We start from the raw sequence: 26,876 nt of genomic DNA, 5'->3' as shown, positions 1-26,876 counted from the left end.
GACAAATTTTTTTTTTTTTATTCTCATAAATCAACTTTTATACAATTGTTCATCATTCGTAACAAAAGAAAACAATTACATCTTATTCAATGATAAGGAAAGTAAAAATATACCAAATACTCTACTGAAGAAGAAAAAAACTGCTCACAAACTGACTGTTCTAATGCTTAAAACCTACAGTTGTAATCAAACAAAAATGAAGGTGAGTCTACAACATAGTACAAAATAATTATAAATAAAATAAACAATTAACTTACAACTGTAGTGGGCTCTAAGCCCCTACTCTTAGTTTAGTTCTCGACACACCACATATGTTTGTATATTTTAATTACCCCAATTATCATTCTCAGATACTCTCTCACACAACTATCACTAGGTTGGTTGTATCAGTAATAGACCTCTATGGGTGTAGCAACCCCATAGAACACCCCAATTCTATATGTTGGCCAGACAATAAACTATACACTCTCAGTGGTTCCCGAACCACCAGGCACTACAGTGAATCACAACGCGGATCCCACCGGTAGCTAGCCGAGAGATCAAGCTCTCAATTTCAGTATGGTTCATGCTACATCCTAACTATAATGGTTATCAACCATCCATGGTCATTCAGAGTCCCAAACCAGTGTGAGTGAAATATTAAGTCATAATTAAGTTCACACATTGAACGACATTCTTAAACTCATAATTCACCCATTCTCACACGAGTGATGTCATGACTGGCTACAACAATATCATTCTTAATCTCATGATGACATTAGGACTCACACCTCTCTCACTTAGCATGCAATGATGTAGTGTCTTTACATCGTTAAATCACCAGCGACCCACTCTCTGTGGTGACTGCATTCTGGCTGTGAACCAAGTAGCCCTTGCCACAGGTCGCCACTTTCGGATTTAAGGGGTCATGCATGCTGATCTCAAAATATTTATTCATACAACATGAATTGCCCTCGCCACAGGTCGTAACTTCCAGATTTTCAGGCAAGCCGCGCAGTCGGCAACGAAGAGATCGCCCTCACACTGTCCCAGTGCGTAAACCCCACCATCATCGACGGTGTAGAAGCTGCTCCCTGAAATGTCGCCGCCAGCATCCTCCTCATCGCTCTTCGAGCTCACCACCGACTCGAGGATGCTGCCGAGGAGCAGCTTGGCGAGGTGGGAGAGGACGTCGCCCGACTTGGTGCTGCCGTCGGCGGAGGGGTCATCTCCATTGCCGTAGATGACGACGGAGTTGACCTAGGGGAGGAGGGAGGCAAAGTGCCCTAAGTCACTCTGTAACAAGAGAGAGAGAGAATTTAGTGCCCTAATTTAATAGTTTTAATCAAACATTAGCGATAGAATTAGCGAGGAAAACTTTCTGTCACAAAATCCGTCATTAATTAGCGACGGATTCAAGACAAAATATTTCTGCTGCTTATTCATCGTTAAGCTGTGATGAATCTTGAGACAGATTTTTTTGTCGCCAATTCGTCGCTAATTAGTGTCGAATTTTGTGACAAATTTTTTTCGTTGCTAATTTCGCAAATATTTCAAAGGCTAGCGACGGATAGTTTTCACTCGCTAATTCATCGCAAATGTACGACAAAAAAAATTCATCATAAATTTTCGTCGCTAATCAGGGTTTTTCTTGTACTGGAGGTGGCTAGATCAAGTTGAAACGTGGATTAAGGCAAGACTGTCTTTCTTATTTTTGTTGTTCAATGTCATTGTTGAGGATCTCGTAGTGTTGCTCAAACGTGCTGTAAAGAAGCGCCTGATAGATCCTTTAGATGTTTTGAATTATATTTTTATTTATGCTGATGATATGATTATTTTTGAATGAGCAAACATGCAAAAAATGCTTCGATTTTTTATTTCTCTTACTATTTTTTCCCAAATGATAGCAAATGCTGTTTGACTGATAAGGGGGCAGTCCCTTACGTTGAAAAAAAAGAGATTAAGTTTTGTCCGAAATGACTCCCTTTGGCTGAAAGGGAAAAACTCAGAGCCGACTCAGAGCCGTTTTCGTCGTCATCGCCAGAAGTGTCTTTGTTCCCCTGTCGAGGAAGCTTCATCCAAACCTCCTCTTTATCCAATTAATATTGTCGTTATGAATCTCCGCCACGAAGCTTCCGCTGTTCGCCTTCCCCCGTGTTTATACGGGCCCCCTCCCTGGCCCCTCTTGTCTTCCTTTTTCTATTTATTTTTCAGATTCTCGTAATCGAAAAAACCTGTCCTCTTTTTCTTTTCTCTTCAAGGGAAGCTTTGAACTCCGACCGAATCATTCTCGAGAAGATAAGCTAACTTCTCGGTGATTCCTCGCCTTTCGTTTCCTTCTCGTCGACTGCCTTTTAGCTCACAGTCTTTCCCCATCATCCGAGCGTAGAAGTCGGATATCTGTGCGGTTTCTGGGGATTCGAGACGGTTAGTGAGAAGAGAGTTGGCTTATCGAACGATTTTGGCTTTGATCTATAAGATCTTTTGGAAGAATACTGTGGTTCCGAGAGCTCGTGCTCGGAATCGCAAGTTACAGTCGCGAAAATGCAGAAATCGGAAGATTTCTCCCCGGAATCTTGCGGATTCCAGGGTTCCAGCTCAGAATCGGAAATCCACCAGCCGAGCTCAGTTGGCAGATCACGAGAAAACGATCAGAATTGTTCTGGCTTCGATTCTCCGATCAGCGACCAAAAGATTGTCCTCTCGATCTCATTTGGTAGTGAGGCTCCTCCATCGCGCTTCTGCCAGCTGCCTCGCCTTACCTTCCTCTCCCACTACCCCGAGTACCCCTCCAAGCAGCCCACTGTTGTCTCTTGCAGTTTGTTGAAGATAATGATTTTCTATGAAGTCCTGCTACCTTACTTCTCCTGGAGATCTGATCCGACAGGACAACTCCCAATGCATACTGCTCACGTTACTAATGAGGATGATCGATACGCCATGCCAGCGCTAGCAATCATCGGATTATGCTTGGCTGCTGGCCTAGCGCTCTTCAGTTCCTCCCTCGACCCTCAAACATTAATTCCCATTCTGTTTGCATCATTACCCAACTTCTTGTTCAGTTTATATATGATTTCGGTGATCTCCTCTACTCTCATCGCCCTTTTCACCTTCTGCGGCTGCGGGTGCCGAAGACCCGTTCGAAAGGCTCTTTTGCTCGTTGCCATTTCTGTTCTGATAATAGGGTTTGTGATCGTGATGGCGATGTGGTACCTAACCTCACTGCAAAGAATTCATTCTGGTAAAGTAGAGGCATCTTTTGTATCTCATGCATAGCAATCAATATTAGCAGATTTGTGATAATAAGTCGTGGAACGTTAATCTTTATAACCACGATCCAAACCAACTTTTCTAAGCCGATTTTTGTGTCGGATCCGGTTATTTAATTTTTAGTTAGAATAATTCGATGGAACATTAGCTTTTTTTTTTAAGGGGTTCCCTCGATATCTAAGTAGGATATAAGATTATGTTTTCGTGTTTTTAAAATCCAAAACAGGCTTTTGAAAGATCAATTTTGGAAAACTTTTGTTATTTATGATTTCTTAATGTGTTTTGTACATGATAGCATGAATAGATTTATCGACCTACATGTATGGCATGTTTAAATGAAATTTCATGTGATTCAGTAAACGAAATATATATTCCATCATTGCTAGATCGATATGTATTCGTACGGTTCGGTAAAGAGTGAGCCAATAATGGGATTTTTTTGAAAAACGGGAAACTTAAGATGCTCCGGGATGGTGGAGATGAGGGAATGTTTACAATACCTGGATTTAGTCATGTTTAAATGAAATTTTGATGGCTCAATAGCATTTCTATGGCAAATCTTATTCTGATTTTGTAGGTATAAATTCGATTTCGTCAAATCAATTATTGAAAATAACTAAAATTTTAGAGAAATCTTCTGCTAATGTAGATGAAGATTTTGGTTCGAACCTTGTATTCATCCAACTTTGGATGAGAAAGTTATGGCTTTTGCAAAGTGAAACAAAAATTCTGTTTGGAATAGTGAAACTGTTTTGACAGACGAATTTTAGAAAATTCATGGCCTCATGATGTTGTGATGTTGAGATCTTTTTTTTTTTATGGATGAGAGTTAACATAAAAAAAATTTTGAAATAATTTTTTTTTAATTCATCGTATTTAGTAAATTAAAAATCAAGCATGTTGGCCTAGAAACAGTTGTCTTGAATTTTATTCTATCAAGAGATAAAAATTGCTTGTGCTATATAATATTTTATTAAATATTGGTAATATATTTGACTCTAATTTTTGGTGTACTATTTGTGAACATATCCATCTATGTTTTGAAAAATTGCCTAAAATTATTGCATTGTCTAAGATGTCCAGATTGATTGTCTAAGGGACAAACTAATTTGGACAGGCATATTCTGGACAGAAAAAACATATTTTAATATCCAAATTTTTTAAAATGTATTTTTAATGATTTTGAATTCAGGTTTATGCCTATATTTATCTAAGACACCTGTGCATACACTTATTTTTTTTAAAAGTCAAATTCATTGTCTTTGAGGTTTGATAGATTTTACAGTTTGATTTTTTTTGCTTTTGCAATCTGAAATTCTGAACCACGGGGTGGTATATATGTACCTTAGCTAAATGAATTATGATATATTAGATTGCAAATTTTGAGTCTCTCTCTCTCGACATTAGATCGCCCTTGATTTACGACCGATGATGTGCAACAAGGCCAGGTTATAAGCCATAAATTGCCACAGAGTATGGTTATCTATGTAGTATCCAAAAAATTATGGTAAAAAGAACAAAATTGTATTGTACATGTAGCGTAAAACATTGCATTCATCGTTTAAATAAGAAAAGATAAAATAGAATAAGAAGCTACTTGTGTATACAGAAGTGGTTGGGTTTATTGGGTAGGTGTATGCAATGATTAAATGTTCATGCATTTATCAATTGCTTGTGTATATTTGATTTTGTACGTATATGCATGTGGATTTCAAACATACCTTGAATAATTGAATGTCAAGCATAGATATGTTTTAGATTTATGTCGTATTCATGGATGTGTTAATAATATTGATTATTGCTTTGAAAGCATGTTTCTAGTATGCTTAGTTATGTATGCAACTCATTGATAGTGTTATTTTACTAGATACTCAGTTGGAGTTTGACTCCTATATTAATATTACGCAGGTCAAGAGTAAACTTGTTGGAGTGATAGCAAGATGCTGCGAAAAGAGCTAATGGGGCCAACAGTTTGGATCCTGGATTTGTTTAGACTCGTTTGCACATTTCTTTTTTATTTGGCTATTCAGATTGTATAAACTCTAATTTATAATCTTGTGGATGTTGATTTTTATAAAAACATGTTATGGATTGGTTTTGGTTGTGTACCTGTAGCCCACTTAGGATTGTTAACCAAATAGGATTTTCGTTGTATTTTTTGTTTCTTACAATAAAAAAGAGGTTTCAAAAAAGCAATCCTCGTAATTTAGGGTTAAAATTTTCAGACGGTATAACCTAAGCTTGTGAAAATTACCCAAGAAATGATTATCTGTTATCACCGTAGCTTAGGACATTAGGTCACCAACTTTAATTTAATTTGCAGTTAACATGTATCCCACTATTTTTTGGCTTTTTATTGTTCTTTCCCTAGTTCAATCTAATGATTATTTCTTTTGTCATGATGAGCCTCTTAAACAATGATGGTGCAATTATACCAACGGAGTTATCATGTTTCATCTTCAAATTTTCGTGGTCTGTTTAAATTTTGTGCGTGACATATATTGGAAATTAGATCACGACTATTTACTCATTTTTCTTTTTGCTTTGCTGCTACTGCTCCTCCCTTTTCAAGGTGATCTCTCATCACTGTATTCTTACCAGTACTTAATTCTTCTTATCTGCTAATAAAACTTTTGCTATTCCTCCGATAAAAAAAAAGACTGTACAGGTGTTTTGGAATTTAAAGATTTTGGAATTGCCATATTTGTGTTTGGCCACTGTAAAACAAGTGCCCTTTGTTGTATGGTACATGAATATAATAATGTCTTGCTGCTTTCCCATTTTTTGCTAATTTGGGGGACAAGGATGCAAATATATGGGAGAAAAAAAAATAGCATGGATATTATTTGTGCTATTTTGACTTATGTATTTACTGCACCATGAATTATCAATAGGAACTGAATGTGTTTTAAGATTTATTGTATTTCCATGGATTCCAATCATTCCTAATTATGAACCGATATTTATTATGCTAACTTGTTCCAAGCCTCAAAGTGGAGTGTTTTGTCAACCACGGATGATACAAAATTCACCATTCTCAGATTGGAACCATTGTACATTGAAAGTCGCCCTTCAAAACACACACATCGGTCACAAAGACGCGGCTAAAAGAAGGTGAGGCATGCCATTCTTGAGTAGTTTTCCATTAAGAGAAGCGTATATAAGCATGCACGACACGATAGTAAATTTGAGTATCTCTGTGACATAGCCACACAGGTGCCACTGCTAGTTTGGTAAATGATTATTGGTGTTCTCAATTTTGGGTAAAGGTGGTTGGGGGAAATTATGTTCATGACTTTGGCTATAGAACAAAATTAGCATTTTAGAGAATTGCCATACAATTTATTTGGTAAGCATCGATCCGTCATCTGTTTACTTGTTTTTGCATTGCATAGCATATGCATTTGCTTTGGTAAGCATCGTAGCATATCATCTTCTGCTGCATCGATTTCACCGCGAATCGATTCTGATTCATGGTGAAATCGGTCGTGAGTTGTGTTCTTTGAGTTTTAATCTGCTGTGGTATTCACCATAATCGGAAGAGCCTCTCCGAGCATTCCTCTGCTAATTCATTGTGAATCGGTCTGATTAACAGTGAATTCGGCAGATAATTTGATTTGAACCCTTTGTGAGATTTGAACAACAATCTGAGATCCTTTGTTAAATTGAAATTTGGAGAAATCTGTCATGAATCTACGATTCACCATGGTAGATCGGTTCAGTCGGGCTTTTGTGCCATTGCCGAACATTTTCCAACCTGCCGAAAGTGTCACAAATTCTTTGATGTAGCTTAGACCAGCGTTTGCTGGTCTGAGTGGCAGACCTCAGTCCGACAGTCCTTGACTGCACTTCCATCGGGCCTGAAGTGACCTCCTCACCGGCATCTTCTTACCTCTTCACAGCACACTGTTTTTTATCGTCACGCCTGAACATATTATGCACAACATAGTATTTTGATTCACAACAACCGAGTATCACTGCTGCATTTCATCTCGCTTAACAGTTCAATTCTAAAAGTTTCGTTTCGAAGCTCATGGCAGCTCATTTCCACAGCATATCATTCCTAGTTTTACGGCATCTCATCCATTGCATTAGGTACGATTCTTCTCTTTGTATGCATTTTATGTTGTGTTTTCGTTTTTCCTTTTATATTGTGCATTTTTCTTGTAGTCATTTGCTTTTATTAATTTATAATGTCATTCTCGCATTTATAGTTAGTGCTAGTTACATTTCTGCATTTACGTTGTTTTTGCACAAGTGTTAGTTTTTCTCTTATGTTTCTCATGTGTTCGTGTTGTGCAGGAAGGTGTGGAGCGGGAGCAAGCGAGTGATACTTTGTTGCATGCATCCGACATGCTACACGAGTCACGAGCATAGAAGATTGCTTTTATATTTCTTAGATTAGGCGTTTGAATTTCATTTAATTTTTGGGTTGTAATAAAATAATTTTAAACCCTCTGCGTAGGGTAAACCCTCTGCGTAGGGTAAACCCTCTGCGTAGGGTAAACATTTGATGTAATAGATAAGTACTTCTCTTTTTCGTATTTTTACAATTTTGGCAATAAAGCGTAGTTAGTTGAGTGTCAAATACAAAGTATTACCCGTTCTCTGAGTTTGACCTGGTCTCCACCACGCGTGCGACCCGATTTTATATTTGGTGTCTAGCTTTCATAGATTTTCATTTAAAACATTTTTGAAAATTATTTCATAAAACAAAAAGAGACATAATCAGGTCAGGTCAGGTGATGCAAAATTTGTGTTTTGAAATCATCACCATCTGTGGGGCTTCATTCTTTTTGCATCGATAACATCCATCGGGGCACTATCTGAATAATGAATGGCGATGATTTCAAAACACTAGAATTGTGTTTTGACATATCGCTCGATCCAACCTTGTTCCATTTTCGTAGCAAAGTCATATTTTCTGTCACATGCAAACATGCCCTAAGGAATGGGAATTCGCCAAATAGGGCACCTTGAAGTAACTGCAGCCATAAGCTATTTGCAAAGTTTTATTTTCGTTTATCACTTCTGTTAACCTTTATCTCAAACAACTGACAACCTGGCAGAAGGGGAATTTGAGCTCTGAATATCTATCTTGGTGAAGAAATCAATGTGTGGGGTTGGACAAACATTGCTTCATTAGATCATGACTGGAGGAAATGTTGGTGTATTTGCGGAATCAAACACAAAAAGTATACCTAAAAATGCCATGGTGTGCGAGTGCAGGTACTCGACGTTCTCCTCAACCTATCGACGCTAATGATGAGCCCATGCCTTAGGTTGTAAACCTTATGTGGAGTTTGGGTAGGCTAATAACTATGAATCTCTCATCATCTTCATGGAAGTCCCTTATATAGTGGGGGGAAGAAGTAGTTACGTGAATGTGGTCTCTCCACAGTCACGTAACTCCCACCCACTAACACCCCCATTATGTGCCCTACTTAGAGGCTCACTAATGGGTTGGACCTAGATCCATTATGTCCAGCATTCTCCCACTTGACCCATTGACACCAAAAGTATACTAAATCGAGGTTTATATTGTTATCTCAATTTAATTTTTTATGTGGCTTCACATGCTACCCTTTATCACAAGAATGAATCATATGAGTCATAGAGATGAATACTCTTTTATGAAATGTCATATTTTTATGTACAATACTATAATTCGCCTTTAATATTTTAGCATATTGAAATTACATTTATGAATAGGTTGGTCTCTAACCTATTCTATTGATCTTTTAATACTATTATTCTGTTATTCTCTCTAATCATATGAGAGATCCCGTATGCAAAATCAACAATACACAAAGTCATAGAGAATCAAATTCATATACACAAATGTGATCAAATAATATATTATCATACATTAGGCAAAAAAAAAAAGACCCATCCCCTTTACATGTTGCGAATACGATCTCGGTGTTAACCTTTTAGTAAGGGGATCCGCAGTCCTTTTCTTTGTTCCAATTATATCAATACATACCAAATGATTCTCAGTCATTTCTTTAACAACAAATTATTTTAATTTCATGTGTCGACACGAGGTTGAGCTCTTACTATTATTTGAAAAAGACATGACTACTTCATTGTTACAAAAGATTTTTAGTGGTCTCTCAATAGAGTCCACTATACTAAGACTCATAATGAAGTTTCTTATCTAAATGGTCTGTGACAAAGTCTCGTATAGAGTAATAAATTTGGTTCCATAGTATGAGCAACAGTGGTACACTGCTTTGCACTTCTCTATGAGACAACACCACCCGATAATAGAAAAATGCATCCAGTAATGAATTTTCTACTGTCAATACACCCTCTTAAGTCCCAACAAAGTATCCAACGACCTTTAAGTAGTCAACTTTCCTCTAGGTCAGCATATAATATTTCGTTTCTTGTAAATAGTGCATGACCTTCTTCATTGCCTTCCAATGCGGAATGCATGGATTTCACTAATATCTACCAACCATTCTCACAGGAAATACTATATCAGGTCGAGTGCATGTTTGCACGTACTGTAAACTCTCAACTGTCGAAGCATATGAGACAACTACCATCTAAGCCTTCACAATATCATCTTGAGGACAGACCTTTAAGCTCAATTTATCCTCTTTCACTATAGGTGTCAAACTAGGAGAACAATTCTCCATCTCATATCTTTTAAGAACCTTAAGAGTATAGGATTTCTGAGAGAGACTAAGGGAACTCTTTGTTCTATCATGACGGATCTCGATTCCAAAGACATATGTGGCATCACCAATATCCTTCATATTGAAATGAGAGGAAAGAAAATCTTTTGTTTCATGTAATAGACTCAAATTATTAGTTGCGAGAAGAATATCGTCAATATATAAAATTAAAATTATGAACTTACTTTCACTAGTCTTTATGTAAATATACTGATCAACTATGTTTTCAGTGAATCTAAAGTTTATTATTACCTTATTAAACTTTTAAACCACTGGCGGGAGGCCTATTTAAGTTTATAAATTGACTTCTTCAATTTGCAAACTAAATTATTTGAGTCATCTATATTGAAACTAAGAGATTGTTGCATACATACCTCCTTGTCCAGATCCTCATTCAGGAAGGCAATTTTTACATCCATCTGATGTACCTCTAAATCAAAATGAGGTACAAGAGACATGATTATTCTCAACGATTCTTTTGTTGAGACATAAGAAAATGTCTTATTATAATCAATGTTCTCTATTTGTGTGAAACTTTTTGCAACATGCCTAGCCTTGTACATCTCCACAAGAAAAAGTGATGCATTTTCACTAATTTTTCACTCAAGAAAGTGGGTTAAGGTAAAAATCTTTATTCTTTGCTTTTTATTGAGTTTTTTTTTAGAAAGATGGCATCAGAAGATCCGACATGACAATGGGGTACTCAAGTAATGAGTAAAAGATTTAAAAAACAAGTGCAATTATTGTCAAAAAAAAATTTCGGGTGGTATCTCTTAGTTGAAACATCATTTAACTAGAATGATCATTATGTGCATGCATGCATGTCAAAAAAATTGTTGAATGTCGTGAAATGACAATGCCAGCAATTACTTGGTGATCTGAGAGAAAAAAGATAGAGAAATGAATGAAACATAAATGGACCATAGTAACAAATGTTTTTATTGACAATTTCTCACTTTTTAAAAACTCACAAGAAATTGAAAAAAAATCCATAAATCTTGCATTTTTTAGCAAAATCTTGGCAATAAAAAGTAAATTAAAAATTATAAAAAATGATTTTTTATAAAAAATATGAATAAACTTTATTAATTTCATGTTCAAATCATGATAAATAGTTGTTTAAAACGTAAATATTATGTTTAAATCATGGTATTTATGTTTTTTCATAAATCTCATGATATTTTGAAAATCTCGTGAGAAATTTTTGTTTTAAACTTTCAGGCAATTTATCACAATATTATCGCTAGATTTTCATAAATCTCATGATATTTGTCATTGTGTTCGGTACATGTGGGTTCTAAAAAATGACTATCGTTGGGGAGAAAGTTGATGGGTAGTTGATGGGCAGTCAACGAGGCGTCGCTCAACCAAAAAACATGCGGGATGGACAAGATGGATAGGAAAACAGAAACTGCAAAGCATGGGATACTATATGGTTCCTAAATATCCCTTTAGAGTCCACCGTCGAAGCATATGGGACAACTATCATTTGAGCCTTTTCAATAACATCCTAAGGACAATCCTTTAAACTCAATTTATCTCCTTTTACTATGTGTGCCGAACCAGGAGAACAATTCTCCATCATATATCTCTTAAGAACCTTAAGGATATAGGATTTTTGAGAGAGGTTAAGGACACCATTGATTCTATCACCACAAAACTCGATTCCAAGGACATATGTGGCCTCACCCATGTCCTTCATATCTAAATGAGAGGAAATAATTTTTTTTATTATATAGTACACTCAAATAATTAGTTGCAAGAAAAATATCATCAACATATAAAACCAAAATTAGGAACTTACTCCTACTAGTCTTAATGTAAATACATTGATCAACAATATTTTCAATGAATCCAAAGTTCATAATTACATGATTGAACTTTGTATACCATTGGCGGGTGGCTTGTTTAAGTCTATAAATTGACTTTTTTAATTTGCAAACTAAATTATTTGAGTCATCTATACTAAAACCAGAAGCTTGTTATATGTATACCTTCTTATCCCGATCTCCACTCAGGAAAGCAATTTTCACATTCATCTGATGTAGCTCTAAATTAAAATGAGCTATGAAGGTCATGATTGTCCTCAATGATTTTGTAGTTAAGACAAGAAAAAAAGTCTCATTATAATCAATACCCTCTATCTATGTAAAACCTTTTGTAACAAGCCTAACCTTTTACCTCTCCATATGACCTTTAGAGTTTGTTTTGGTTTTATAGACTCACTTACAACCAACATATATAACTCTATCAGGTTGAGGTATAAGATTTCACACTTGGTTTGTTGCCATAGAGTCAAGCTCTGCTTTCTTGACATTGATCCAAAGTGTTGATATTTTACTTTCAATGGTTTCTATAAATATAAAGGGATCATCATCAATTTCTATAAAATCATTAGACTCATGCAAATACACTATATAGTCTAGATGAATACCTGATTTTTTGTTCTCATAGACCTCCATATAGATGCTACTACGGGTGGTTCAAAATGAATTTTTATATCCTATTGTTGTATATTCTCATCAACAACTTGCTCTACTTGGAATTGATGTTCATTGAATGGGCTTTCCCTGACATTATCGAAAGAGATAATGATAGAAAAAACTAAGTCTTTATCCTTCGTGGGTATGCAACCTAAATCCTGCATTTTCTTAAAATAAATATTTTGATATGCATCTATCCCAATAGAACCATTTTTAAGAAATCTCATTTTATTTATTTCCACTATTTATGGTGTATGAGATGGACAATAAAACCTAAAGCCCTTTGATCTTTCAGGATAACCAATAAAAAATCTATTAGTCCTTCTAGAATCAAAAGCTTTTATATATGGGTTATACAATTTAGCTTCTATTGGACATCCTCATATATGCATATATGACAAAGAATATTTTCTACTTGTCCATAACTCATAAGGAGTCTTTTGAACAGTCGTTGTAAAAACTTTATTTAAAATATGCATTGTTGTCCTAAGAGCTTCACCCCACATGGTCAAGGAAAAGTTTGAGTGATTCAACATCACTCGAACCATTTGTTTAAGCGTGCGGTTTCTTCTTTCATTTACATCATTCTGGTGAACACTATTAGGCATAATATACTAAGGTACAATGCATTAATTTTTTAAAAACCACGTTAATGACATTTTTTTTGTCTCATCTCAATTAAGCAAAAAAAATATTCGTCACCTCTATCAGACCTAACAACCTTGATAACTTCACCAGTTTGTTTCTCTACTTTTTTCTTGAAGTCTTTCAAAACCTAAAAGCCTTTTAATTTTTTAAATAATAAGTATATATATATATACTGTGAGTAATCATCTATAAAGGTGACAAAATACTTTTTACCTGTGTAACACGGTGAAAAAAGACTGCAAATATTCATGTGCACGATTTTCAACTTTTCATTATAGTGTTTGACATCTTTCTTATACGTGTTATACTGCTTAGGCTTTATGCAGTCAACACATTATTTTATATTTATGAAATCGAGGGATTGAAGAATTATTTTTTTCACAAGTCTTTAGACTCTCTCTTTTGAGATGTGTCATAACTTTCGATGTCAAAGCAAATAAAATTAATCTTCCTTTAAGCCACGTTTAGAAATAGCGTTTCCTACACTTTGATTGTAAGCTTTTGTCATATTTTCAGTCAATCAATTGTTAAAAAAACAAAAAGAACAAAACTCTGCCCATCCTCTTCTTCCGTGATATTAACATTGAAGATTGTAACAAATCTACTTCCCTTGATTGCTCACAGATGAATTTAGTGACCTGCTTCAAATTTATCCTCACCGAGGAATAAGGTTTTTGGTTGGTTGTTGTTGATGGATAAGTTGTGGAATCCTCAAACCATCTATTCTGGGAGTCCCAATTCTTTTGAACAATGTTTGGCTGGTCATAGATCATGCCAAATTAACCTCATAATTCGCCTCCGATCCTTTGCTCGTGATATCCTCCGAGGTCCTCCGTCTTTACGTCAACCAATGCACTATTGGATGCTTGGGCATGGTGTGCTGTATGGAAGGCTAGAAATAATCTTAGATCTTTCGGTGAACTCTAATCTGTGCCATCGTTGGAAGTGAGCAAGAGGACGTCAAGACATTTGTCCTTATCAACATTTGGTTATAATCTGTGATGAATATGTGAAAATTCCAGTAGACTTACACCAAAGGAAGCTGGAAGTTTTTACTTTTCAGACAAGTAGTGGGGTAATGAAGTACATATTGTCTGACTACTCTGCGATAATTTCCCGAGTCGGCAATATTCGGAGATGAGAAAATGGTAATTTTTATGAATGCTAACGAGCAAATGGTAATTTTATATACAGAAGTCTACATCAAGGAAAACAACTATCAATTTTTAAAGTAAAACCTAAAACTTACTGCATGAAGTAAGTAGCTCGGAAAGTAAATATTTTACCCCAAAGGGCAGTGAGAGTCTCACCTACAGAAAAGCAATGTCTTTGTTGATTTCTTAATTCTGGCTCCTGTATGGATACTGTTCGTGGTGATGATGAATAGAAATAATGGAACCTGGTAATATTGTTTTCTCCTAGCCTAGGTCGCATCCTTCTGAGCTTGTTTCTTATCTGAACGTGAGAGGCATCCTTGACAGATTATCGCCAGGGGCACTCTTGGATGCCGTTGGTCAAGAAGGTGTCTCTGAGGTAATGGCAAAGAAACGTGTTCTTCGGAGGTCTAGAGGAGTTTTTCATCTTTGAGGTCCTTGGCAACGGCAACTAGTGGCTCAAGACATCCATCTCTCTCTCTCTCTCTCTCTCTCTCTCTCTCTCTCAAAGAGCCCGTTTACAAGATCTGTTCTTTTTACAGTGAATTCAATAAGTAGATTAAACACTTTCATTCTGTAGTCCTTGATGTCTTGGCAAGGATGTTGAACATGACTTAGCCAGTTCTAGGACACAGTTAATTAAGTAGCAAACAAGTCCATGAAAAAGAAGACCACGGTGGGTTAATTATAGTCCCCTATGAGAATCACTCCCCAGCTTAGGAAGAGCACAGATCAGGTCATTCGACGGTATCGACCATCATTAGAGGACACAGATCGACGGTCTATACCGTTTGGATGGAACGATTTTCAGGAAACCAAAATCGCTTGTGATTGCGAACGTGAAAATATGATTCTCCAATTTTGAGGGAACAGGAGACTACGTCGACAGAGATTCAAAACTCTTGGAAACGATAGGAAAAGACATGATGATCATATATAACAGAGAGGAAAACTAAAACTCACCGGCTGCCTTTGTCCATGGTTGGTCTACATCCGGTGGAGTTTGGAAAGCAAGATGTTAAGATATAAAGTTCCTCTGTAGATGGTGGTCTTGCCGCCTCCAATTATCCTGTCAGAATTCACAACAAACAAACCAATCTATGCTTGTTACTACTGAAACTCCTTATCAGAGAGAGAGAGAGCCGAGAGAGAGAGAGAGAGACCAAAGGCATAATAATTCATCACCAACTCATACTCTGCACTTACGCAAAGCTGAATCAGTGTTCTCATTTACACTTCACGATGAGAGGTCTAGAAAGGGACTTTATTCGCTAACAAACCGATGTCCTTACCGGCCTGAGCATCGATTTGTGGTCAGAGAGGGCGAGCTGATACCCGTTGTGATCACCACCTTCCACTTGCGATAACTCAATAAAGAGACTAACTTACCACCCCCAGCCCCAGGGCCCGCTAGTGGAATTAATAAATACATGTAAAAAATATTTTATTAGGTCTAGTGGGACTGTGGGATGGCATCCTGCCGTCAGTGGGGCCACCGAAATAAGTTAACTGCCATTTTACTTACTGGGTTGGCACTTGCACTGTAGATTGTTCTAGTTAATTTAAATGTTTTAACATATAAAAATAAAATTTGTTATTAAAAATATTATTTAAGAAAAAATAACATATATCATAGCATGACCACATCTCGTCCCGTGTCCTGTAGATAAAAGACACATTAACATATGTATATTCTAACCGTACCACCGAGGTGGTATCCCATGTGGTAAGCGGGGTTCATGTGCCAAGCTCAAGGCCCAAGTTCGAATCCCCCGGTGACATGGGGCTTAAGATATATCTGATAGGTGTCAGACTAAGCCCAGCTTGCCTTTCAAAAAAAAAAATGTATATTCTAACCCTATGGATTATAAAGTTTAGGCATAAATCGGGTCAGGTATAAATGGTTTGGGTTTTTATCAAACCCATTTTTTAATCAAGTTTAAAAGTTACAAGCAAAATGAAACTGATATAAAAAGGTTTCAAGTTTGGGCTTCTTGCATTCTCTCGGATCTGTTTCACCCATCACAACATGGTCAAATCAGCACATAAAGTGGATTGGGGCTCACCTTCTGGGACCTTTTTTACGAGATTGATCTCGTAAACCCTCTCTCCTATGTACGTATTTTATCTGAAGTTTGTATGTATCTGAAATCTCTATATGTTGCTCAATATAGTTCTTTTTCAAAATAAAAAAAAAGTTTGGTTCCAGATGAGCTGGGTCCAGTCTTTACAGGATTTGGTATGAGATGGATCAGAGCCATAAATGTTCGAGTATAAATTGGTTTCATTTTATACAAGAGTAGGTTCGGATTGGGTTTATTTCTGTATGAAACGAATTTAATTCACAAACTTTCCAAATCGTATCGACTAGAGTTTTTCTTATTACTTGTTTGTTTTTCCATGAGCATAAGCAACATAATTATACAACTTTTATGATATGTTTTTCATAGAATTACAATTTTAGCCTCAACATGGGAAGGATCAACCTCACGGGTAAGATTCTAGTCTCTTCCGGAGTAGAACCAAGGTGATAAGGCTCCAAGAACAACCAATATTATAGCAAAGGTGAGACCTGTATGCACTAAGAAATTCATCTCCTCGCATATATATATATATATATATATATATATATATATATATATATATATATATATATATATATATATATATATATATATATATATATAAGATGGGACGTTAACAATACCCTGCACAAGCTTTACTTCCGGTGCGTTTCATAGTTGTTTTCTTATGCCCGTTTGCAGAAATAAGTGATGAACATATACAGCGTAACCGAAGAAGGTTAAAATTTTTTGGGAAGTTGATCATTTTGTTTAAGGCTCCGAGAAGAGTTATTCTTTATATGTTGTTTTGAAAGAGAGGGAGAGAGAGATGTTTAGGGATGGCAATGGACAGGGGCGGGGGACAAGGTCTCCAGGCACCCCTTCCCCGTCTCAAAATCTGGACCTCCATCTCCGCACAGGTTTGGATTTTAACCTCTATCCCCGCCTCCATTCATGTTTCATGTTCTCCATCTTCGGTCCAAACGGGGGTGAGATGGTGTGGAGCTCCATTTTTCCTTGGTCCATTGCCATCCCTTAGAAGGATTGGGGGTGGGGTGAGGCGGGGATCGGGACGAGGGGGAAGAAAGCATAAGTTCATCTCCATCTTCATCCCGGCATGGGTTTAGAGTTTAACCTTCATCCACAGTCCAAACGGGGGCAGGCCCCCCGTTTTCTCCTCTTCCACTGGTATCCCTAGAGATATTCCACTGGTATCCCAGCAATCATGATCTCAACAGTCTTTTCTCTCGAGAAAGTAAGATCACGAAACATCTTGCATCTGTAACCAGCAAATGTTGTTGCAATCAAGTTATTTAAATCTCCAACAAAACCAATCATAAATTCCAGGAAAACTTCAACAAAATCATAAGATATTGGTCTTAATTATATATACCATAGTTACAAATATCCTCAATATGTGCTTTGAAAATCTAGTAATATTATCCCGAGAGTCGCAAGCCGTGACAATATCCTTATAATATCACGCCCACATTTCCAATGTATTGAGATGTTTTCTTGTTATTTATATTTTAAATTTTCAAATTTGAAACTGTTTATTTTTTCTAATAGTCTTTTAACTGTAAATGCGTGATGATTCTCTCTATGTTGGACAAAAAACAAAAATCAATTTATTGCAAGATTTTTCCTTGCCAATAAATACAAAGAAAAAGAGTTCTAAGTACTATCTGTACAATCAAGTACAAAGTAATAAGACCTCGTAATCAGATTTTCATTTTTATTTATCATTCATACATCTACTTTAATGAGGAGGTCAGAATAGACAGCAAATCTTTTGCATGAAATGGTGAAAAATGGAAACCGATCTACCATTATTATACAGTACTAAGAGACAATTTTCTTACAATAAGAATGATTTTAGAGCACAGAAATCTCATTCCATGAAAATAGGATGGGACAGTGGTTGATTTGTGCTAAGGTGGGTTTGACTTGAAGTCCATGATAGCATAGATGATGAATATGGTATAAGCTCATCCTGGGCTTCAATGTTTTAGGGGGTGTTTGATCGCGCGTGCCGGATGATGTAGTAATCAAACTTTGGACCACCGCCTATTCCGCCACCCTGTTATGCCAAGAATTGGACAGAAGAAATGCTAAAAAAAACTGGTGTGGGCTCTCTCTCCCCTTTTGTCTTTTCTTTTTCTTCCTTTCTCTCTCTTTTCTTCTTTCTTTTCTTTGTTCGTTCTCTCTCCCTCTTTCTCTTTTTTTTTTCTTCTCCTCCTCCTCCTCCTGTTAGGGTTTTGATGAGTGCTCATAAATTATTTTTTTTTACTAAAGCTTTGAATCAAATTTCTTTAATTAGAGTCTTATATTTAGTTTGATTAGGGTTTTTCGTTGACTTGATTAGCATTTTTTTCTTTCATTAGGATTATTTTTTTCTTTAATTAGGGCTTTGAATCGAATAGGACTTTTCTTTTATTTGATTAGAGCTTTGTATCAAATAGAATTAATTAACTTGTATTTGATTAGGGTTGTTTTTCTTTGCTTTTCTTTGTTTAGGGCTTTGAATCAAATTTCTTAATTAGTGCTTCCTATAATTAATTTAATTAGGTTTTTTTTTTGTAATTGATTAGGATTGTTTTTCTTTGATTTTTTTTAATTAGAAATTGAAAAAATAACCTTTAATGATGGCTCCTTATAATTAATTTGATTAGGACTTTTCTTGTATTAGATTATTGTTTTTTTCTTTGATTCTCTTTTATTAGGGATTGAATTAGGACTTTTATATTTATTTATATACTTTATTTTTCTTGTAGATTAAGGTTTTTTAGTTTATTTATGATTTATTTTCTTGCATTTTTAGAGTTGTATGATTTATTTATAGTTTTTGCATTTGCATTTTTAGTTTATTTATGATTTATTTATAGTTTTTGCATTATGAATGCCGCTTTTCTCATAGGAGTCAGTTTGTCTTTTTACCTTACCATTATACCATTATGTACCTCTTGTATTTTTTTCATTTTGAATGGTCAATTTCTAACAATAGCTATGACCAATGTACTTGTTAAACATAATATCGTCATTCACACTTTTACAATTATTCTTGTCGATCACATCACCATGTATACAGAAGGGTCTCTTTTTTTGCACAATGATGCTCTATTTTTTATAAGAGATAAAAAAAAACTACATTCGCAATTTTTTGGACATCATACATGAGTTAGTTCGAAGCCAAGTCTGGCCTTGCGGTTAGCCCAGGGAAATCTGTCTACATTCTTTTCAGTATAACCTATAATCGGCAAGTATCCATTGAGTCCCTATGTGGATGGCAAAAAGCGAGTATTCCTATCAATTATTTGGGGTTACCTCTGTTCAAAGGTCAACTTAGCCTAGCTCTGTGTGAACCTCTATTGAAAAAGTTTCGTAGTAGGCTCGAAAAATAAAGTTTTGTCCACGGCGGGTAGGTTGGTGCTCATTAAATCAGTGTTGGCTTCTATTCCTATTTTTTGAAGTTTCTGCTTTCTTTTACCCAGTGCTATTATTTCAAAATTGGAAAGAATGATGAACTGTTTTCTATGGTATGGTATGGTAGTTTTTGTGTTCATGGCTTTGTCCTTATATTTTTTATTAATAAACAATTAAGGGTCTGCCTAACCCCAGCTTTCTCTGTCCAAAAAGAATTGCCAGAGTTTGCTCAAACTTAGCAAAATTGGTGCCTTAATGATTAATCTAGTGCTCTGGTGATGGACTGTTTCTTTGGTGATTTTCAAGAGGCCGTTGTTTTGGGCCAAGGGTCGTTGATCCAATGCACAATCATGGTGTTTATTGTTTCAGTACTTGATTGGTCTTCTGTCTTTTTAGTATTTACCATGACATGGATCTAAAAACTCTTACAAGTACATTTTGAGTTAGCTTTTGATGTTTGTGACCTTTTGACGTCATCTAACAAAATTCATATTATTATTTTGGACCCAATTGTGCTATTGGTTGTTTTTGTGTAAAGTTGTGTGATTCCATCTTAATGGTTATGCTACCAAATCAGGTCGCTCTGTGTTAAATTGGGTCGAGGCTGAACCCATTTGTGTCAAGTGATCTAAGCTGAATGTTACATTTAAAAAATGGGGTACGTTTTTTAGGCCAGATCTAACTCAAATTGCATAGTAGAGTGTATGATGCGGATATGGTACCAAAACCACTAAAAACTAGTCACATATATTGATTTTTATGGAAATAAGTAAACTGGGGTGGTGTAGGTCTCATCAAGCTTAAACTAGGTAAGAAAGGATTCTATTAGGTCCAAATCCGGTCATAATCATCTGTTCTTGCTAGAAATGCTAAGAAGACAAAAAAAGGATGGGGCAAGCTTTTATTTGACTGGTTCCTGTTTAGATTCATCAAATGTAACTACGTTTGATCTGAAGTCAGCATGATTCAGATATATAATCTGGATCTTGTAATGTTGGTAAGATCCGATTTAAACCCATTGATGGATCCGACCTTTACAGCACCGATGTCCGTCACTTGGTGATGCACATTGGGGCATGGATTATGAACGTTATTAGAAGGGGGGAAAGGTCAGTCAAAAGAGTCATGGGGTATTTAATAACACCTATAAAGACAAAGTGCAAACATGTCAGTTTTAATATTTATCCAAGAAGAGTTAAGGGCTAACAATAGTCCAGTCGATGAAGACTGACGGAAGTGGGATGGCAGTGGACCGGGGGAAATGGAGTCGCACCCCGTCTCACCTTGTTTGGATCAGGGATGGAGGACATGAAACGGGGATGGACGTGGGGATGAAGATTAAAATCAAAACCCATGTCGGAATGGAGACAGTGATGGACTGTCCCTTCCTTGATCCCTGAGGGAAAACAACCTCACCCCGTTTGGACTGGAGATGGACATAAAAAGAGTATGGAGGCAGGGATGGAGGTTAAAATCAAAACCGGTGCAGGGAGGGAGTGTAGGATCGATTTTGAAACGGCGTAGGGGTGCCCTTCGCCCCACCCCGTCCATAACTTTCATCACAAATTTTTCGACGCTAAGTAATGCCAGAACTTATCCGTCGCTAATTTGCGACAGATTAGCGACGAATATGATCCATCGCGAGTCCTTCGCTATTTTAAATTAGCGATGGATAATATCCGTCGTTAAATTTTTAAAAAAAAAAAAAAATTTTGCTCGCTGCCGGCGCGTTCTCCGACAGGGAGCAATTTTTTTGCACAGAACCGGCGCGTTCTGGCGTAGGGATGCTCTTCCGCAGCGAGCCAGTCACGGCAGGAGAATGGGTCGTAGTAGAGACGAGATCTAGCGAGGGAGAGGCGGGACGGGCGGTGGAGACTGCCGAGGGGCACCGTCGGGAGGAGCGGTCAAGGCAGGCGGCGTATCCAGGGTTGACGGGGGAGAACTTGCAGGAGGCGTCGGGCTGGACGACGACGCGGAGGATGGAGGTATCATTGGTGCCTGAGCAGTCTCCACCGAGAGGTGCCTAAGAATGGAGGATGGAGGTGCCGTCGGGCTGGACGACGAGATGGGGATGGAGGGATCGTTGCAGAGCGGCTGCAGAAGCTGCGCGTGGTGCGAGAGGTGCCTGAGAAGGTCGACCTCCGTGGTGCGAGAGGTCATTGCGCATCGTCAGAGGAAGGTGGGGATGGTTTAAATCGAACGGGGGGAGGGAAAAACAGAAGGAGAAAAAATTTTGAACGAGGGGAGGGAAAATTTTGCGCCTCAGGTGGGACGGTTTAAATCGAAAATTCGTGACGGAATTAGCGAGGGAATTTTTTCGTTGCTAATTAGCGACGGAATAGGGACAAAAAAATTTCCTCGCTAATTCCGTCGCTAATTAGCATTTTTTTGTAGTGTTTTGGCGACAAAAAAATGTTGTTGCTAATCTATCGCTAAGTAGTGACGGATTTAGCGACAGAAATATTTTCCTCGCTAATTTTGCAAATATTTCAAATGTCAGCGACAAATAGTTTTCACTCGCTGATCCGTCGCAAATTTGCGACGGAAAAATTCGTCGCAAATTTCCGTCGCTAATTAGCATTTTTCTTGTAGTGCTTGTTCCTCGAGCAGTGGGTCACAGGTTCTGCAAGGAGGGTTTGACATTTGTGGGGCGACAAACAACCACCTCTATGCAGTCATGGTAACAACCTCTTGGCCCTTCAACTCTGCACCAAGCTAGCAACCGACGGTGGAATTGCTTTGATTTGAACACTGATGGCTCACCAATGAAGGAAGTTTTATTGGAAAAAGTTTCAAAATATTGTGTTTTACACGATGAAAAAGTATATTTTCTTTATAAAGTATTAATGCATTTATTGCTTCCGACCAAAAATGCCTTGAAAAATGTTTAGTCTCATATCTAAGTGACAAAAAAATTCTAGTGGCTTAAATAGAGTCTTTCATCTCTATCTTATACTTTGGAAATCCTTGTCTCTTGGGGTGGTTTGCAAACATCTTCGATCGTGCACACTTAAGAGCATTTGGGCGCAAAGATTCCTAAGGTGCACTTTGATGGCGTACTTTTCACTTTGCACGTTCATAGCAGTGTAGGGCACTCCTAAGGCACCAAGGTCTGTTTGACTGCTCCGAGCTCACCTAGACTCTTGACTGAGTCAACTTTAACTTTTCGTTCTTACTAGCTTTTTAAAAGCATTTAAAAGATGTTTAAGGGACTTTGTGTTTTGGAGGTCCTTGACCATTGGTCAAAGAATAGTGATCTGTCATTTTTACCCATTTTTTTAAATGTTGAAGTTATAGTCATTTAATCCTATTTATCACCCAAAAATGTATTGGCTCTCCTAAATCTATATAAACCCTTCATTTTGGTCCTTTTGGCCATTATCAAATTTTTTAATTCTCAAACTTCTTTTATCTCTTCGATTATTTTGCTCTCGTTTAACTTTCAAGTTTGCATGTAAGATCGGTCAATTGGTCTTGCGAAACAGTGACACTCTTGAGGTCCAAGCCTAGTTGTATCCTAAAGAAGTCGAGACAGAAGAGCAAAATAAAGAGAGAAAAGTGGCACACAGACAACTAATGATGGAAATGGCATATCCTAAACACCTTAGCCAATTCACTCTTTGACATGTACTCAACTTTGAAGTCGACTAAAGAGTTGTAGAATGCTCTAGAGATCAAGTACAACACAAAAGATACTAAAAATAAAATGATCCAGTAAGTTAATTTTTCTATTATTGATGATAAGTCTATATTTGCTCAAATTTATGAGATGCAAATATTGGTCTCATTATAAGAAAATGAGGTTTTACTGGCGAATTAGCAGTTTGATGACAAACATAGTGCAAATTTCTTGGCACACTATGATCCAACATTGGATTTTTCATATTTACTATTGCAAACCATTGATGCTTCAAAGATTGTTGGATTTTACTGGCCCAGAGTAAAAAGATGCCAATGAAAATCGTTACTTTTTTATGTTCCAGACTCTTGCATTCATGAATGAGCTGAAATATTTTTATGAGAGGGGCCATTGTTTTCTCCCTCCCTTTTTGCTTTTTTGAGTTCTTCACCATTGCCAGATGCAAGATGCTGGAGGCCTCCACAACCCTTGTTGTTCAAGATCGCAAGGTGTTGAATGCCAGACATGGGACACCAGAGGCTTTCTCTGATTTAACCGTGGGTTTTTCGCTCTGTCTCCCTAGGGATTTTCCCCTTCTGGCAACATCAAAAATTTTTTATTTTATCTTCTCATTGCATCTTCTTCTTCTCAGAAGATGAAGAATGAGAAGATCTTTGATTCTTATCAGATAAGATCGAGCCTAAACGATTGCATTTTTGGAAACAAAGATGTGTCTCTATCAGTGAGCCACTTCATTTCCCTCGTATGGGAAAAAATAGAGAAAATGATTGTAGGGGAAGAAATGTTTTCCATCATATGGAAAAAATCGGAAGATTGAGCTTAATCCTTTTTCCTTGTTTTTTCTATTTTACTTCAGTTGATGTGATATGGGGAAAAATGATCACATTTTTGGACCATTATGTTGAAAAAAAAAGAACATCAAAATTATGCTGCCATTTTGAAAAGAAACCCCATCACACACATATACATAAACAAATATAAAATCAACACTAAGATGTGAAACATGATTTAAGGAATAGAAAAAACACCTAAAGCAACTACCCATGAATGCATATATTCATTGTCCAAAGGTTTAATCTATATTTATCTGTGGTGGTAATGGAAGTAAATAATATGCACTAGTGCATAATTTATTGGTCGTTCCTTCAGCACATGGTTTTATTAACTAGTGTCTTAAGGGCCTCACTACTTCGTACAATAGCTTGCTAAATTGGATTCTTGGCCCATATTCAATGAGGAATCATAGAATTTTCATCTGTATGCATGTGCGTTCCACGGCCCATTTGGGCCCATGTCATAATTGATTGGCCATGGTTGGAAGTGAGCAAGAGGACGTCAAGACATTTGTCCTTATCAACATTTGGTGAACTATAATCTGTGGTGAATATGTGAACATTCCAGTAGACTTACACCAAATGAAGCTGGAAGTTTTTTCTTTTCAGACAAGTACTGCGGTAATGAAGTACATAATGTGTGACCACTCTGCAATAATTTCCCGAGTCGGCAATATTTGGAAGAGAGAAAATGGTAATTTTTTTATACAGAAGTCTAAAATCAAGGAAAACAACTATCAGTTTTTAAAGTAAAACCTAAAACTTACTGCATGAAGTAAGTAGCTCGGAAAGTAAATCTTTTACCCCAAAGGGCAGTGAGAGTCTCACCTACAGAAAAGCAATGTCTTGGTTGATTTCTTACTTATAGCTCCTGTATGGATACTGTTCGTGGTAATGATGATAGAAATAATGGAGCCTGGGAAATTTTCTCCTAGCCTAGGTCGCGTCCTTCTGATCTTGCCTCTTATCTGAACGTGAGAGGCATCCTTGACAGGTTATCCCCAGGGGCACTCTTGGATGCCGTTGGTCAAGAAGGTGTCTGTGAGGTAAGAGCAAAGAAACGTGGTCTTCTTCTGTCTAGATGTAGTTTTTCATCTTTAAGGCATATCTCTCTCTCTCTCTCTCTCTCTCTCTCTCTCTCTCCCTCCCTCCCTGTAGGCATCCCGAAGTATTGGTTAAGGAGGAGTCTTTTGCGCTAGATCTGATCTTGGGGCCAGTTTGTATTAGGCGCAGCAAGAGGTGGAGGCTCATCTGGCGGACGTGGTTGCTTACTTCTTGGTGGTTTGTTTGGATGGCACGAAACGACGCTCATTTTCGTCATATTCCAGTTAACACTCATAACCTGGTGCATAAAATCTTGGTAGATGTTTATAAGATCTTGAGTTTGCATCTTAGTGATCTTCCGCTCCCTCCTGCTGACGCTACATTTCCTTTGCTGCAATCTGGGCAAGCGGCTTCGGCGTGAGCCCGTTTTATCTGTCTGATGTTCTTTTCTCTTGTGCTTTCTTTATTTGTTTTTAGCTTTTGCTCTTGTTCAGTTCATGGGTTCAACAGTTTGTTGATCTTCATGAGTGGTAATGTTGAATTACTTTCGGCTCTCTCTCTCTCTCTCTCTCTCTCTCTCTCTCTCTCTCTCTCTCTCTCTCTCAAAGAGCTCCAGGGTTTGGAATTGCGAGGCGGCCATGGCAAGGTGCCGCGGCGGGAGCGAGGAGTTACGTCGGAAGGATCATTGCCGATGGCCGGAAGGGATCGGCAATCACATTTTTATTACACCAAATATAGTTAACATCATAATTTACACTGTTAACCCTAATAGATGCTCACCACATGGCGAGCATTAGAGGACACAGAATGACCTTAGGGGTCGTTCAACGAATGATCTGATCTGTGTCCACTTAGGAGGGAACGATTTTCAGGAAACCATAATCGCATGTGATTGCGAACGTGAAAACATATGATTCTCCAATATTGAGGGAAGAGGAGTGCGTCGACCCCATGCAGCCCTTTTTTAGAGAGAGAGATTCAAAATTCTTAGAAACGATAGGAAAAGACATGATGATCCTATATAACAGAGAGGAAAACTAAAACTCACCGGCTGCCGTGAGTCCATGGTTGGCCTAGATACGGTGGAGTTTGGAAAGCAAACTGTTTAGATATAAAGTTCATCTGTAGATGGTGATCATGCCTCCTCCAGGTATCCTGTCAGAATTCACAACAAACGAACCAAACTATGCTTGTTACTACTGAAACTCCTTATATAAAAGAGAGAGAGAGAGAGAGATCGATTCATCACCAATGTGCATATATATCTGAATCAGTGTTCTCGTTTACTCTGCACTTAGGCAAATTGAGTCTTTTGTTGCGGAGGGCAGGCAAAGCTGAATCAGTCTTCTCATTTACACTTCATGATGAGAGGTCTAGAAAGGGACTTTATTGGCTAACAAGCAGAAAGGGACTAGTGCCGTTCAGATTTAAGATGGAGGTATGATTGCAACGGGCCTGAGCACCGGTTTGTGGTCAGAAAGGGCTAGCTGATACCCGTTATCCTTCCACGTGGAATAAATAAATATATGTACAAAATGTATTATTGCCATTTGGACTTACTGGGTTGGCACTTGCACTGTAGATTGCTCTAAATTTAAATGTTTTGACAGACAAAAATATAATTTGTTAATAAAAATATTATTTAGGAAAAAA

The 26,876-nt window shown here is 37.3% G+C and overlaps 1 protein-coding gene and 2 long non-coding RNA genes across 4 annotated transcripts; 2 read left to right on the top strand and 1 right to left on the bottom strand.

Moving 5' to 3' along the window:
* Positions 1-2,118: 2,118 nt before the first annotated feature.
* LOC149848068 (uncharacterized) lies at positions 2,119-7,387 on the top strand. The gene is made up of 2 exons (XM_090010361.1): positions 2,119-3,220; positions 5,158-7,387. Exons 1-2 carry the CDS (start codon positions 2,524-2,526, stop codon positions 5,166-5,168), a joined length of 708 nt encoding a protein of 235 aa, XP_089866487.1. The 5' UTR covers positions 2,119-2,523; the 3' UTR covers positions 5,169-7,387.
* Positions 7,388-13,529: 6,142 nt separating this feature from the next.
* LOC149848066 (uncharacterized) lies at positions 13,530-26,605 on the bottom strand. Of its 2 annotated transcripts, XR_016434300.1 has the most exons (5): positions 26,473-26,605; positions 26,272-26,378; positions 17,419-17,562; positions 15,184-15,289; positions 13,530-13,946 (listed from the first exon to the last, which is right to left on the bottom strand). It is a non-coding gene; the product is annotated as an uncharacterized LOC149848066 (long non-coding RNA). The 2 variants fall into 2 exon arrangements; XR_016434292.1 differs by lacking the exon at positions 17,419-17,562.
* LOC149848067 (uncharacterized) lies at positions 24,643-25,777 on the top strand. Its single transcript, XR_016434321.1, has 2 exons — positions 24,643-25,225; positions 25,338-25,777. It is a non-coding gene; the product is annotated as an uncharacterized LOC149848067 (long non-coding RNA).
* Positions 26,606-26,876: the final 271 nt, after the last annotated feature.

The sequence above is a fragment of the Nuphar pumila genome, chromosome 1 (genome assembly GCF_984573655.1).
Source record: "Nuphar pumila chromosome 1, dmNupPumi1.hap1.1, whole genome shotgun sequence".
NCBI classification, from domain to species: domain Eukaryota; kingdom Viridiplantae; phylum Streptophyta; class Magnoliopsida; order Nymphaeales; family Nymphaeaceae; genus Nuphar; species Nuphar pumila.
The sequence above is the reverse complement of the archived record's forward strand: the minus strand, read 5'-3'. Positions and strand labels throughout refer to the sequence as shown.

Excerpts from the sequence above, each read along its gene's own strand:
- LOC149848068 (XM_090010361.1), top strand. The coding sequence starts at position 2,524 with ATGCAGAAATCGGAAGATTTCTCCCCGGAATCTTGCGGATTCCAGGGT.